The sequence below is a fragment of the Otolemur garnettii genome, unplaced genomic scaffold (genome assembly GCF_000181295.1).
Source record: "Otolemur garnettii isolate 467f Iridium unplaced genomic scaffold, OtoGar3 scaffold00105, whole genome shotgun sequence".
NCBI lineage: Eukaryota > Metazoa > Chordata > Mammalia > Primates > Galagidae > Otolemur > Otolemur garnettii.
Genome location: NW_003852500.1, coordinates 3,718,405 through 3,733,578, shown reverse-complemented (window position 1 = coordinate 3,733,578; position 15,174 = coordinate 3,718,405). Strand labels below are relative to the sequence as shown.

The 15,174-nt window shown below is 51.5% G+C and overlaps 2 protein-coding genes across 4 annotated transcripts in view; one reads left to right on the top strand and one right to left on the bottom strand.

Annotated features, from left to right (window-relative positions):
• The window catches only part of KXD1 (KxDL motif containing 1), a 33,696-nt gene extending 30,429 nt beyond the window's left edge, over positions 1-3,267 (bottom strand). Inside the window, exons 1-3 of the mRNA XM_023517164.1 lie at positions 3,258-3,267; positions 1,827-2,005; positions 1,619-1,768 (exon numbers count right to left, since the gene is read on the bottom strand). Coding sequence (XP_023372932.1) covers positions 1,619-1,768; positions 1,827-2,005; positions 3,258-3,267 — 339 coding nt within the window. The remainder of the gene's footprint in view (positions 1-1,618; positions 1,769-1,826; positions 2,006-3,257) is intronic.
• The window catches only part of FKBP8 (FK506 binding protein 8), a 28,499-nt gene extending 15,090 nt beyond the window's left edge, over positions 1-13,409 (top strand). Inside the window, exons 1-9 of one of the 3 annotated variants that reach the window (XM_012809426.2) lie at positions 1,737-1,822; positions 3,280-3,590; positions 8,402-8,571; positions 8,657-8,745; positions 9,043-9,260; positions 9,707-9,879; positions 11,595-11,672; positions 12,332-12,463; positions 12,879-13,409. In XM_012809426.2, the coding sequence (XP_012664880.1) occupies positions 3,305-3,590; positions 8,402-8,571; positions 8,657-8,745; positions 9,043-9,260; positions 9,707-9,879; positions 11,595-11,672; positions 12,332-12,463; positions 12,879-12,965 (1,233 nt within the window). In that variant the 5' untranslated portion in view covers positions 1,737-1,822; positions 3,280-3,304 and the 3' untranslated portion in view covers positions 12,966-13,409. Of the gene's footprint in view, positions 1-1,736; positions 1,823-3,279; positions 3,591-8,401; positions 8,572-8,656; positions 8,746-9,039; positions 9,261-9,706; positions 9,880-11,594; positions 11,673-12,331; positions 12,464-12,878 lie in introns of those variants that run through there. The other 2 variants (XM_012809425.2, XM_023517152.1) reach the window with 2 other exon arrangements.
• The last annotated feature ends 1,765 nt before the right edge of the window (positions 13,410-15,174 follow it).

Sequence of the window (15,174 nt, the reverse complement as noted above, 5' to 3'; positions counted from 1 at the left end):
AAAACAACAGTGATGGCTGCAACCAAAAAAAAAAGTAGCCAGGCTTTGTGGCAGGCGCCTGTGGTCCCAGCTACTCGGGAGGCTGAGGCAGGAGACTCACTTGAGCCCAGGAGTTGGAGGTTGCTGTGAGCTGTGATGCCACGGCACTCTACCTAGGGGGTAGAGCTTGAGGCTCTGTCTCAAAAAAAAAAAAAGTTTGCCTGCATGTGTAATACCTGCTGATTGAGTGCCAGCCATTATTATTATTGTTGGTGGTGTTATTTTAGTTATTTATTGCTTGTTTATTTTACTACTATTGTTTATTACAGTTCCTCTAGCCCTACAACAGAGATGTGAATGGATGGGCAAGTAACCTCACTGTGCATATAAAAACACTGGGGTTCAGAGATGAATGGGGAATAGTCCAGGTCCCTCAGAATTTTGACTGGCCCACAGTTTATTTAATGCCCATTCCCAGGTGATTTGTCACATGCCCTTGCTGTCACACTACCTCTGCTGCCTGGCCAGCCTGGCTTCTTTCCTTTCACAGTGATTTGCCTGAGTCCATCCACCCTGCTCCCTACTCTATTTTGTGCCTTGGAGTATGCAGACTTTTAGGGATAGGCCAATGAGAAACAAGAAAGCCTTACCAGATTTGGGGGTCTTCCAGTCTAGAGGGTGAGGCAAAAGTAAATTGAATGATGGCACAGCTCCAAATAAATGAGTTATGAAGTGAAGGTTCATCTGCCAGGAGGAACAGCCAAATGGGGCACCTAGTTTTGCTTTGGGGAGGTCTGGGAGGGCTTCTGTAGTAGGCAACATGGGAAATCCTACCTGAAAAGTTAGTTACCTGCAAAAGCCAGTGTATGATTTGTTCATCTATTCATTTCTTGAGCTCCTAAGGATGTCAGGCATGGTTCAAGGAGGTGCTGAGTACAAAACAGGCAAAAAATCCTGTGAGGATGCAGCAGAGTGGGGGTGGGGGGGTGGGGGGACCCGGAAGCAAAAGAATAAGATCATTCTGGAAGGGAGTTACTGCTGGGAAAGAAAACAGATTGACAGAGGAGTAAGTGTCCCCAGTTTTAAAACAAAATCTATAAAATCCAATCTAATTGAGGATGCCACTTTCTTCCTCGGGGCTGTGGGAACCTTATCACCCTGTGGCAGAGGGTGCATGGAGGAGGAACTCCTCCCAGTGGTCCCGCTTGCCCAGTCGCCAACCTAGCTGTTATTAAGCATCTCCTGTATGCTCCAGGCATTCCTTCTGGGAATTAGACCACGCAGGGGTGGGGCTGGGGTTAGGTTTTCATGTGTCCCTGGGCAGTTCGCTCACCCTCAGGACCTTGGGTCTAATTCTGTAACTGGGGCTTCACAGTGAGTTATCTACCAATCCCGGAGCTACCCTCAGCGGCAAGCGTGAGCTCAAGGAAACACCATTAAGTGCTGTCTTCCCAACAGCCTCCAAGGTGAGAATGCAAGAATGGGGGTATTTATCCCCATTTCGCAGACTAGCAGGATCAAGCTCAGACGGGAGCCGGGGATCGCGCAAGTTGCGCTGCACTGACCTGTGTTTGCTGTCCAGCCTAGAGCCCCCACCCTAAGTGGCCAGGAAGCTTCTGCCCCTTTAAGAACGTCTCACCAAACCAAGCAGGAAGGGGGCGGTGTTAGCGCCCAGGACGGACGTTTGCGTGAGCCAATGGGCGTGGCAGGCCCGGCGGCGGCTGCCAATGTGCACGGCGAAGGCGGGGCTGGGCGTCCGAACCTGGTTCCCGAGGCGAGGCGGCCGCGGCTGGGGGCGGGGAGGGGGGGCGCAGGACCCCAGGTTGGGGTCCCGGAGCCTGAGGCACGTGTCCTAGGGCGCCGTGGGGGTCGCGCTGGCTGAGGGCGATGCCCTGGCCTGGGTCGGTCCGGGAGCCGGCGCAGTGGCGGCTGCGGCCGATGGGCGGGGCGAGGGGCCGCGGAGGAGGCGAGCGGGGGGCTCGAGGGGTCGAGGGGTGCCCGAGGATGTGCGACTGGGCGGGGGCAGCTGGGGTTGGGGATCACGGGGGCGTAGGAGATCTGGTGGGGGATTTCCCACAGAGACGTGTAGGGCCAGGGGCGCCCGAGAGGTGCGGGGGTCGGGGGCCCCAGACTGGTGGCGTCAGACAAGTGTGGAGCGTTGGGGACCTGGGTGGGGGGTTGACCGACGGCCAGGCCTAGCCGGGTGCCATCCGGAGGGAGTAGGATTGGCGGGGGCGTCTGGGGACATAAGATTGTTTACTGGGCGACGAAATGGCTGCGGGGGGTGGGGGTAGCCCAGGATGGGGGCGGTGGTGGTTGGGATGGGGGGCGGGAAGGAGGCGGATTTGTGTGGGCGCGGGGGATTGTGGGCTGGGGGCTGGGAGGGTCTCTGAAAATGGGGCCTCTGAGCCCTGAATTACCAGGCAGGTGAAGGTTAGGGCTGGGATGCTGTGGGTTAGAGGGATGGTTCTCCGTCTTCTGAGCTGGGGAGATGGGTTCCCTACGTGATGGTACAGGATGGGCTAGAGGCTCCCAACAGGCTTGGGACAAGGAAGAGGTAGAATTGGTAAGATTTCGACCACTCCTGTGAAGGAGGCTGCTTTGACAGATGGGAAGGAGATCATGAGAGGAAGGGTTCCCAGGGAATGGTTTGAGCCAGGGTCCCTGATACTGAGCTGGGAGAATGGTATTAGATTCAGTGTATGGAAGGTAAAAAGGCTTTGGATTTTGGATGATTAGGGCTGGTGCTGTTGGGAGAGGGCTCCCGTTCAGAGAAGGAGCAGCTACAAAATGGGATGCCCTGGTAAAGATTAAATTGCCCAAGTGGCCTAGTGGCTCTAAAAATGGCTTCCCCTGGCCCTTAGGGGCTATTCCCTCCAAAAAATTCCTAGCACCCTGTCTTGTTAGTTAATCAGGTAAAGCAAGCCCCAGAGTCTGGAGCCTTATGTTCAAATCCTAACTTTGCCATTGTCTTGTGACCTTGGGCAAATGGATTTGCCTCTCTAGCCTTAACTTCCTGTTCTGCAGAGGGAATATTTCCTACTTCGTGGAGTGTTTATAAGCATTAAATAATAATTAGCTCTAATAATAGGTAACACTATTTGAGCCTGATGCCCAGGGCTTAATGCGTGGGTTAATTTGCCAAACAAGCTGGGACTGTTGTTATGTTTTATACAGGAGAAAACCAAGGCCTGAAGCACCTGAGTCACACAGCAAGTGATCTGCAGTGTGGGGAAGGGGTACAGAGGAGAGTTTGAGTGGCTGGGTGGGATTCTTACTCCCATCCATCCCACTTCCCAGGGCCTATTCCCGTGCCCCCAGCAGCATGGCGTCCTGTGCGGAGCCCTCTGAACCCACTGCCCCACCACCTGCTGGGGTTCCACCACTTGAAGACTTTGAGGTGCTGGATGGGGTCGAGGATGCAGAAGGCCAAGAAGAAGAGGAGGAGGAAGAGGATGACCTGAGTGAGTTGCCACCTCTTGAGGACATGGGGCAGCCCTCACCAGAGAAAGAAGAGCAGCAGCCTGGGGCCCTGGCCCGAGAGTTCCTAGCTGCCATGGAGCCCGAGCCTGCCCCAGCCCCGGCCCCAGAAGAGTGGCTGGACATCCTGGGTAAGGAGCAAGGGTGGATTGGGTTGACCCAGAGGGTCCAGAGGTTCAGAAGTGACCTTGGCTCTCACCCTCTTGTACTCTGAGCCTCATTTCCCTATCTCTGCTGTGAGGGTTGGAAGTAACATGTGGTAACCACAGTGATCATCAGCAACAGCCAAACTGCTTGAGACACTTGGTGTTTACAAATCTTGTTCATTTTTACATGCACTCACAGTGTGCTATGTCCCTGTTTCTCAGAGCTGTTAACAGTGCCACAGAGAGGCTGAGTCACCTGCTCAGAGCCAAGTAGCCAGCATGCCAGGCACCAGCAGCACCCAACTCCCCACTTTATTTTTTCTTAGCATTTGTCTGCAATGGATTCATCTCTGGAAAAATATGCCCTATGGTCACATAGATCTATTTTGTTTAGCCCTCAGGCTAGTTCACAGTATTCATTAGTGTTATAAATGCTCAGAGAAGTTACACAAGAAAGAAACTAGGTGAACCCATCCATGTGGCCACCCCTGCGTATCCCACCCAACTTTCAGAACAAACTATTAGTATTCTGTGGAAAACATGTTGCCACTAGTAAGTGTTGATACCTAATATACCATTAAATGCTGGTGCCCACACACATGATAATAAAACATCATTACCGTGATCAATAGTACTGATTATACTCTACCAATAGTATCAAAAGAATGGTGACAGGTGTTACTTCTAATATCACCCCCACTGCTAATAAAAATCTTACTGCTTCTGGTGGCACCCGTAGTGGCAGGTTCGAGCTTGGCCTGGGTCTGCTAAACAACAATGACAACTACAGTTTAAAAAAAAAAATTGCCAGGCATTGTAGCAGGTGCCTATACTTGGGAGGGTACCTATAGCTACTTGGGAGTCTGAGGCAAGAGAATCGCTTGAGCCCAAGAGTTTGAGGTTGCTGTGAGCTGTGATGCCATGGCACTCTACTGAGGGGCAACATAATAACACTTTATCTCAAAAAAAAATCTTACTGCTTCTGTGACCTGGCACGGTGGCTCACACCTGTAATCCTACCGCTCTGGGAAAGGGAGGCTGAAGTGGGTGGATCACTTGAGCTCAGGAATTCAAGACCAGCCTGAACAAGAGTAAGACCCCATCTCTACTAAAAATAGAAAAACTAGCTGGTGTCGTGGCAGGTTCCTGTAGTCTCAGCTAGTAGGGAGGCTGAGACAAGAGGATTGCTTGAGCCTAAGAGTTTGAGGTTGCTATGACCTATGATGTTGCCAGGGCCCTCTACTCAGTGTGACAGAGTAAGGCTTTGTCTCAACCCCCCCAGCCCCAAATGTTACTGTTTCTATGGCTGGGAAAGGTGGATCATGCCTGTAATCCTAGCAGTCTAGGAGGCTGAGGCAGGAGGATTCCTTGAGCTCAGGAGTTCAAGACCAGCTTGAGTAAGAATGAGACCCCTTGTCTACTAAAAATAGAAAAATTAGCTGGGGGTGATGCTGGGCACCTATAGTCCCAGCTGCTTAGGAAGCTGAGGCAGGAGGATCACTTAAACCCAGGAGTTCAAGGTTGCTGTGAGTTGGGCTGACTGGCACTCTAGCCTAGAGCAACAGAGTAAGACTCTGTCTCAAAAAAAAAAAAACCCTCTAAACTTTTTACCTCTAAAAATAGTATCAGGTAATCCTTCCTGAGCATTGTTTCTATGCTTGGACTGTGCATCATCTTAATTTATCCTTACAAAAACCCTGTGATATGGTTTCTTTTATATCTCCATTTTACAGATGAGGAAACTGTGGCTCAGAGAGGAGAAGGCACTTGCCTCAGGTCATACAGCCTCTCTAGGTATATTAGAGTTTGGGAAGATGTTCTTTCTTACTGATGCTAAGAGTGAGAGCTGCCCAGCTACTTTCTGAGCATAAAGTTGGCACTATTTTTTTTTTTTTTAGAGACAAGAGAGTTTCACTTTGTCACCCTCAGTAGAGTGCTGTGGCATCACAGCTCACAGCAACCTCCAGCTCTTGGGCTTAGGTGATTCTCTTGCCTCAGCCTCCCAAGTAGCTGGGACTACAGGCACCTGCCACAACGCCCGGCTGTTTTTTTTGTTGCAGTTTGGCTGGGGCTGGGTTTGAACCCACCACCCTCGGTATATGGGGCTGGCGCTCAGCACTATGTTTTTATGTCTTTGTATATATATATTTTTTCTTTCTTTCTTTTCTTTCTTTTCTTTCTTTCTTTCTTTCTTTCTTTTCTTTTGAGACAGAGCCTCAAGCTGTCCCCCTGGGTAGAGTGCTATAGCATCACAGCTCACAACAACCTTCAACTCCTGGGCTCAAGTGAGTCTCCTGCCTCAGCCTCCCAAGTAGCTGGGACCACAGGCACCCACCACAACGCCTGGCTATTTTTTTTTTGATTTCTGCCGTCATTGCTGTTTGGCAGGCCCAGGCTGGATTTGAACCCGCTACCTTAGGTGTATGTGGCTAGTGCCTTAGCCACTTGAGCCATAGGTGCCAAGCCTTTTTTCTTTTTTTAATTTTTATTTATATATTTATTTATTTTTGAGACTTTGTTACCCTGAGTAGAGGGCCATGGCGTCATTATAGTTCACAGCAACTTCAAGCTCTTGGGCTCAAGCCATCCTCTTGCCTCAGCTTCCCAAGTAGCTAGGACTATCGGTGCCCACCACAATACCTGGCTGATTTTTCTGTTTTTGTAGAGACAGGGTCTCACTGTGGTGCCTAGCTGGTCTTGAACTCCTGCCCTCAAGTGATCTTCCCCACTTTGGCTTCCCAGAGTGCTGGGATTATAGGTGTAAGCCACCACCTGCCCTCAAGTGATCTTCCCCACTTTGGCTTCCCAGAGTGCTGGGATTATAGGTGTAAGCCACCACGGCTGGCCTTCTCCCTTTATATTTGTGCCAGCTGCTTTGTGTGGTCAGAATTGGAGCCAGGACCTGTGACCCTACCCCTACCAGCATATCCACCTTTAGTGGTGGGGAGCAGCACAGAAATTGGAATATTCTAAAATATTCCAGAATATGGATGGTCACATTAACTGTCCCTAACCTTTAGGCCAGAGTTCACTCAGTTGTGGAGTAGACCAATAGCATGGAAGTAGAACACAGGTAAATGTGGGAACATGAGTGATCATAGACCATATCAGACTGACATGTCCTACAGGTTTAGCTTTCACTTGGCTAAGACTCCCTTTTGTTGACACCTCAGGAGCACCCTGAGGAAGGTGAGGCTGTGTGTTCTGGGCCAGTTCGCCTGTTCTCTCTGTTCCTCCGTTTCCTGCTTTGGTAAATGGGGTACTAGCAGCAATCACCCCAACAGTAGCTGTGGAATGACAATGGATGATGTTGCTGTAGAATTCCCTGAGTGTATTTGTGAGGATGCTGGTCCTTCTACCTGGTATTCAGTCACTATTGGCTGTGACCATTTAACCATTCCTGTGATAAATTGTGATGCAAGAGGGATACCATCCGGAGTGGCTAAGGGAATAGACAATGGTCTCTTAGGGTATTGTGGGTTGCTCTTGCTTATAAGCCATTTAGCTCTGTTCGCCTTTTCAGTGCACATAGTGCTTTGGTAGAGACATACGGTGTCACAGGTACGCTACTAACCCAAGCAGATGCTTACAGGGTGCCACTAGGAGGTCCTATGATCATCCCACTTTATGGCTAAGTAAACAGAGATGCAAATGGCCTAGGGGCTGGGAGGCTAGGATTTGAGCCCATGGATTTGCCCTCTTTGAGCCTCCAGGGTTTCTCTGGTTTGGGATTTTTTTTTTTTTTTTTTGAGACAGAGTCTCACTTTGTCACCCTCGGTAGAGTGCTGTGGCATCATAGCTCATAGCAACCTCAAACTTTTGGGCTCAAGTGATTCTCTTGCCTCAGCCTCCCCAAGTAGCTGGGACTATGGGCATCTGCCACAATACCTGGCTATTTTTAAGAGATCAGGTTTCGCTGGTCTTGAACTCCTGAGTTCAGGCAGTCCACCTGCCTCGGTCTCCCAGAGTGCTAGGATTATAGGAGTGAGCTACTGTGCCTGGCCTGCGATGAGGTTCTTTCTCTTTTGCCCAGCTTGGGCTTGAATTTGTGATCTTTCTGCCTCTTGACAGCCTCCTTTTCTTTTCTTTTTTTTCCTCTTCTTTACTTTTCTTCTGTTTTTAGTAGAGGCAGGGGTCTCACTGTTGTTTAGGTTGGTCTTGAACTTCTTGAACTTACAAGATCCTTCTGCCTGGATTATAGGCATGAGCCACTATGCGGTGGCCTAAGAGCCTCAGGTGTTTTTTGTTTTTTTTTTTTTTGAGACAGAGTATATTGCCCATGGTAGAATGCCATGGTGTCACAGCTCACAGCAACCTCAAACTCTTGGGCTTAAGCAATTCTCTTGCCTCAGCCTCCCAAGTAGCTGGGACTACAGGCGCCTGCCACAATGCCTGGCTATTTTTTGGTTGCAGTTGTCATTGTTTAGCAGGCCTGGGATGGGTTCGAACCGACCAGTTTTGGTGTATGTGGCCAGCACCCTATTCACTGAGCTGCGAGTGCTGGAGCCAGCCTCAGTTTTCTTAAAATAACCAGACCAGCCATTGTTTACTGTACCGGTCCCGAGGGCCATGACTGTCACCCGAAATTGTTCTTTTCATGCCCAGTGTCTGGTAGTATGGGATCTCCTGCCCATTTGATGGCAGAGGGGACATTGGACATTTACTTTGTGTCCTAGTTTTAGGCTGTTCCCTTCTGGGATGATGTATGGGCAGGGATCAGGGTGACGTAGTGCTCACGAGAGCAGGTGCCTATCTGAGCTGCTGGTGACATGCTGTATGTTCCTGGCCCTGGGCAGGGAATGGGCTGTTGAGGAAGAAGACGCTTGTCCCAGGGCCACCTGGCTCAAGCCGCCCTACTAAGGGCCAGGTAGTCACGGTGCAGCTACAGACATCGTTGGAAAATGGCACGAGAGTGCAGGATGAGCCAGAGCTGATGTTTACCCTGGGCGACTGCGACGTCATCCAGGTGGGGACTGGGGCAGGGGAAGAAGGGGATGGGGTGGGCACCTCACTAGGCCTACCTGATCCCTGGCTGTCCCTGTGCACCCCAGGCCCTGGATCTCAGTGTCCCACTCATGGACGTGGGGGAGACGGCCATGGTCACTGCTGACTCCAAGTACTGCTACGGCCCCCAGGGCTGGTGAGAGTCGGTCGCCCGCGGTGTCCCAGCAGGGGTGAGGGGGTGGGCAGGGTGGGCATCCCTTTTGGCTAACCCCATCCACCTGCCCATTTTATAGGAGAAGAAACAGATTCTGGGAGAGGAACTCATCAAGTTACATAGCTTCAGGGTGGCATTTTACTGAGAAGGGAGTGGCGGTGGGAACAGATCCAGGCCTGGAGCCCTTTCTCACCTGCTCCTGAGCTAACACAGCGGGTCTGGGGTCGGGTGGGGAATGGGGGCCACCAGGTCTGAGTGCTGCCTCTCCTCCACCAGCAGGAGCCCATATATCCCCCCACACGCAGCCCTGTGCCTGGAAGTGTCCCTGAAGACCGCTGTGGATGGGCCAGACCTGGAATTGCTCACAGGGCAGGAGCGTGTGGCCCTGGCTAACCGGAAGCGAGAGTGTGGCAATGCCCACTACCAGCGGGCCGACTTTGTGCTGGCTGCCAATTCATATGACTTGGCCATCAAGGCCATCACCTCTAGCGCCAAAGGTGACCACTCGGTCAGAGTCTTGCCACCTCCCTGACAAAAGCATCCATGCTTAGTGTCAGGAACCTCAAGCCACAGGGGTCCTCAGACTCAGAACATTTTAGAATAGTTCAGATATTAGGTAGATACCCACCCAATTATCTGCTGCATACTCGTGGTATATCTCAGCCCAGTGGAATGTTAGGAAACACAGGTAAATGACTGGACTGTCAGTCCATGTACCCCTGGGTTAGGCCCTTGTTTCCTTAAAGCTCCATTTTGTAGACCTCCCGTCATGGATGCCTTAGGAAAGGTGCAGCCCTTGGTCCTGTTAGAGATAGGGAATCTGAGGCCAGAGAAGCCTGAGGTACCCCAGGGTAGAAGGCAGCCCTCTGCAGAGGGTAGGTTGGGGGGGAGGGTGCTGGTGTGTCGTAATGGCTACTGTAGCTGAGTATTGCTAACCCTGCAGTGGACATGACGTTTGAGGAGGAAGAACAGCTCCTACAGCTGAAAGTGAAGTGTCTGAACAACCTGGCGGCCTCACAGCTAAAGCTGGACCACTACCGTGCAGCCTTGCGTTCCTGTAGCCAAGTGCTGGAGCACCAGCCCGACAATATCAAGGCACTGTTCCGCAAGGGCAAGGTGGGCCACACAGGCTGATCCCCAACGTTGGGTATGAGAAAGTCACAAGCATTAAGCAGCTAAGCTCTCTGGGGTATAGGTGGAGAAACTAAGGCCCAGGCAGGTGTAAGAGAGTAGCCTGGATCACAGCAATTCATAGGCTAAGGCCAGATCCAGATCCAAATCCTGAGTCTTAGGTCCCCACCTCTGGCACAGTAGCGAATGCTTCTTGAACATAACCCTGCATGGCTTCTAATTTCCTCAGAGTAAAAGTTGAGTCCTAGTCATGGCCTTTCAGACTCTAAGCCATCTGGTTGTCCCATACCTTTCTCATCTCATCTCTAGCTTCTCTCCACCCTACCCAGCACCCTCCCTGCTTGCTGCACGTGCCTGGTCTGTTCCCACCTCAGGGCCTTTACACGGTCTGTGCGCTCTACCTGAGGTGTTCATACCCTAGGTATCCTTGCTGGTCCCTCCCTGGCCTGGTTGAGGTCTTTGCTCTGGTGTCACTTCCTTTAGAGGCTCTTCCTGCCCTCTCCTCCCCCTGCATTCATTTCCTGAGTCACCATTTCAGGTAGCATTAGAGGTGACATGCTTCTTGTCCCTTCTAGAAGGTATGGGTTTGGTCCATCTTCTTCACTGTTTAATCTCCAATCCTATAAACAAACAGGGCCAAGCTCACAGTAGGTACTCAGTAAAAGTCTTGAGGGAATATAAGGTGAATGCAGCTGCACAAACTTGTTAATTGTTTTTACCCCCATTTCTATTTGTCCTCATAGCATCCGTGGGGTAGGGGTAGCCTTTCAGCATCTTTTAGCAGTAAACCAAGGAAACTGAGACATAAATGCTGGGTCACCTGGCATGTTTGTGAGAGGCCTGAGCATTTATTCCCTCCAGTCAGCATTTATTAAGTTCCAGTTGTGTGCAGAGTTCTGCAGAGAAATGGGAGGAAGAAGATGCCACTCCTTTTTTCAAAGCCTTTGTAATCCTCGGGGGGTGGGGGGGGCAGTATCCTCCTGGGAGTAGCAGGAGTAGTTGCTAGAGTAGCCTCATACAAGTTTGGACCTGCTGGTTAAAGGTGCCAGAAATCTGCCCATACAGGTTCACGCAAAAAAAGAAAGACTGATGGCTCATGGGGCTAGGCCAAGCCCAGAGAATTCAGGCATGGCTGAATCCAGGTATTCACAATGTCCTAGGTTGTGACCACTGCTGTAGCCTTCCCTCTTCAAGCAGGTGCTTCCCTTAGGGTGACTCAAATGGCCCCTTCCTCTACCCCCAGCTCTCTGAAAGCTCCAGCTGTCTATTTCCCCCCTCAGCAACAGCTCTTCCAGTGGCAGCGGCATAATCTAGGCTGGTTCTCATGACTGACTTGGGTCACATTCCTGGCCCTGAATCACTCACTGTGACCAAAGTTTTGGAAATGTCCATTTGGCCTGTCTAGGCAGCTGAGGTAGTGAGGGGAGGAGACAGTAAGGCAGGTACCTGGATCTCTGGCTCAGGGTGAGACAGATACACAGGGAAGGAGCATGTTGAGGGGATGATGCTAAGCCAGGCATGGCACTCAATGGAGTCTGAGGGCTTGGGAACAGTGTTGGGGGGTGGTTGGAACCTGGGGCTATTGCTGGAGATAGATTTGGGGCTTGTGTTAGGGGCCAGAAGCGGGGCAGGGCTCCTTCTCTTGAAGGAGAATGAGGCCCAGTGTGGGTCCAATGTATGCCACCCCCTTTCCCCACCAGGTGCTAGCTCAGCAAGGCGAGTACAGTGAGGCCATCCCTATCTTGAGAGCAGCCCTGAAGCTGGAACCTTCCAATAAGGTGAGCAGTATGGGGGCAGAACCCTGGGGACTTGCCTTGCTGGGCTGTCTGGGAAGTCCCTCTTGTGGTCTGCCCTAGGTCTTTTTCTTTTTTTGAGATCTCAGTTTTTTGCCCTTGGTAGAGTGCTGTGGTGTTACAGCTCATAGCAACATCAAACCCTTGGGCTTAAGTGATTCTCTTGCCTCAGCCTCGGAGTAGCTGGGATTCCAGGCCCTGGTCATAGTGCCTGGCTATTGCCTTAGGTCTTTCTTGCTATGGCTTTTTGTAGTGTTCCCACGTGGGTAGCAGAAGAGGGTGGGCAGCTGAAGGGCTTTAGCCCAGCTTGCTAAGACACTCATGACTGCCACCAAGTCAGTCTGGGCTCAACCTTCCAAGGGTAATGCCATATTGGTTAATCTATGCCAATGTCCTCCACCTTCCTCCCTGAATTTTCCTCTTTCCTGGCCATCGTGTACTCTGCCCCATCTACTTGCTCCCTAGGGGGATGGGGTCAACAGCATCCATTGTCCTGAAGCCCATCAAGGAGTAGGCAGAATCCCCATGTTTCAGCAGTCTCAGCACCCAGGGGAACTGGGGTCCCAGAAGGGCAGAGCACTAACAGTGACAGTCAGGTTGGCTGCCATGTACTCTTCAGCCCAATTCACACCCACTTCTTGCAGACGATCCATGCGGAGCTTTCAAAGTTGGTGAAGAAGCACGCGGCACAGAGGAGCACCGAGACTGCCCTGTACCGGAAAATGCTGGGCAACCCCAGCCGACTGCCTGCCAAGTGTCCTGGCAAGGGTCCTTGGGTGAGCTGGGGCCAGAGGTGTCGGGGGACTCCTAGAAGAGCAGGCAGGAGCTATAGGCAGAACATGCCTAGCAGAGATATTTTATTCATTCTGTAAACATGGGTGTCCTTGGCAATTGGGCTATGATGAGCAATAATGGGGACACAGAAAAGCCACAGCCTTGTGTGGCCAGGGCCAGGGCAGGAGGTGGAAGTCAACCTGGAGGGCTGAAGGTGGGGAATGGAGGCTCTTCCAGGGCAGAAGGGGAAGTATCCTGAAGTGGGAAATGTTTGATTTGGGTTTTACTGTATGAGCAGAAAAAACATCGTCAGGCAGTGATTTGCTGGGAGGCCTGTTTGGCTGAGTTGGCAGCTGAGTCCCCAGAGGCCAGTCTTAACTGCCCTCTAGCCATCTTTTCCCTCTCCTTTGTCCACAGTCTATTCCATGGAAGTGGCTATTTGGGGCGACTGCTGTTGCCCTGGGGGGCGTGGCTCTCTCTGTAGTCATTGCTGCCAGAAACTGACTGCCCAGGTGGCTGCACACCCCCTTTGTGCACCATGAACCATGGACCCCACCCTGCACTCCCTAACTTTCCCAGGCTCCCTGCCCTCTGCCCTCCCTGGCCTAGCCCCCTCCTTCTGGTTGGGGGCAATAAGGATTGGGGGGCCATGCAGCCCAGTGAGCAGGAGGCATTGAGACCTTGTAAGAGGAAAGCCAGGTGTGTCCAGGGCCCCACATCCAGCCTGGAGGGAGGGGGCCCTCATTTCTCCAGACCCTATTCTCCCCCCACAGTCTCCACTCCCCTCGTTGAGATCTCAACCAGGGTGGCCTCAGTTTTCTCTTCTTGACAGACCGGGGGTAGTCCTTCCCCTGCCTTCTCCCCTACTGAGTGCCAGCCCTCCTGCCCCACCTGCTGCCCCCTGTCCAGGCCACCCCCCAACACCGTGAAATAAAGCCTCCCCCTGCACTTTGTTGGGTCCTGAGCCTTCTTCTGTCGCCACTTGGGGTTGCTGGGCCAGAAATGGCCTATGAGGTACCCAGAGTCACACAGTACCGTGGACATGGCTAAGCTAGGGTATAGCTAGGGATTTCCTCTCTGGATTCAATAGCCCTGCTTTACGGAGTAGGAAACTGAGGCCTGGAAAAGTGAGGTAATATAGCAGGTAGAACCAGGTCCAGAGTCGTGACTTTACTGAACTTCATAGGAGTTCATACCTGGCTCTACCTGTGACCCTAGAATTTTGCCGATTGGACCTCTGTCTCTTCCTGAAGTCCATGACCCTGATGGGCTCTAACTTAAGACTGCCACATAGATTCTATGGAATCACACTTTAATGGACATGCTGCAGAGGCAGGGTCGCTCAAGAGACAGATAGAACATGAGGAGGTTGTGGGGGCCCGTGAGGACCTGTGGCTGGGGGACCAGGAAGGCCTCTCACTTTCTCGGGATGCTGTGCGCCTGGAGACTTCAGCCACCATGAGGTCTACCTATGTCTGGGCAGTGGCACAATTGATCCTGGTATGTCTAAGATTGAAGAGGGTGGGCATTTAGTGAGGTCAGGCCCTGCATGCAGGGCTTTGGAGGCTTTGGGAGGAGTCAGGGTTGATCTTAGGAGCTTCCCCAATCCCATGTGGTATACCCCACAACTCAGGAATCTCATAAATGTTGCCTAACCACAGCCAGGAGCAGAGCCAGCACTGGGGCCTCCATCAGTCTAACACTGGTCCTCCTTACTACTATTCCTGCCTCTAGGAATGAGGGGATCCCAGAAAAATAGACCACCATGGGCATCTGTGCCCTTATAGCTTGGGAGGATAAGCCACTTGCCACAGCCACTCAGCAGGAGGTGGCAGTTGGGCTTAGAACCCAAATTTGCACCCTACCCTTCTGAAACTACTGCCAGACCCTTGCTCTCTGGGCCAGGGCATAGGATATCACATGGGAAGGGGCTGAGTATGCTAGTTCAGGTCTCTAATCCTCTTTTTCTTTCTTTCTTTCTTTCTTTTTTTTTTTGAGACAAGAGTCTCAAGCTGTCACCCTAGGTGGAGTGCCATAGTGTCACAGTTCACAGCAACCACAGTCTCTTGGTCTTAAGTGATTCTCTTGCCTCAGCCTCCTAAGTAGCTGAGACTACAGGTTCTCGCCATAACGCCTGGCTATTTTTTTTTTTGTTAACAGTTGTCATTGTTTTAGCAGGCCCCGGACCGGGTTCAAACCTGCCAGCCTGTGTGTATGTGGCCATCGCCCTACCCACTGAGCTACAGGAGCTGTCATCTATTCCTTTTCTTAAAAAACCATCAGTCCCATGATAATCCATTAATCTGGGAATAGATTAATCCTTGTACGTGGGCAGAGTGCTCACTGCACACTCACCTGGAACATCTGTGAGGAAGACTTTCCCTTCCCTTTGTAAAAAAACCAACTGGCTCCACATTTACAAGTCTTCTGGACTCTACTTTTGTCTCAGGTTTATTTGTCCCTTTGGCCTATCCAGTGTTTTCTGCTCCATACTGAGGATCTCTATGTCCCCTTGGTGGATCCCATGCTGTCTCGAAGACTGTATGGCTTTTGACAACACTGGGAATTGAGCCCTGTGTGTTGCCCACATTTGCTCCTGTACTCCATGGTTGCTTTGGTTGTTATTATTAGCAAAGCAGACAAAAGCTCAACAGGTAGGATTTGGCCCAAGTCAACTGTTTCCAAAGCCTGCATTCTGTCCACCAGCCATTCC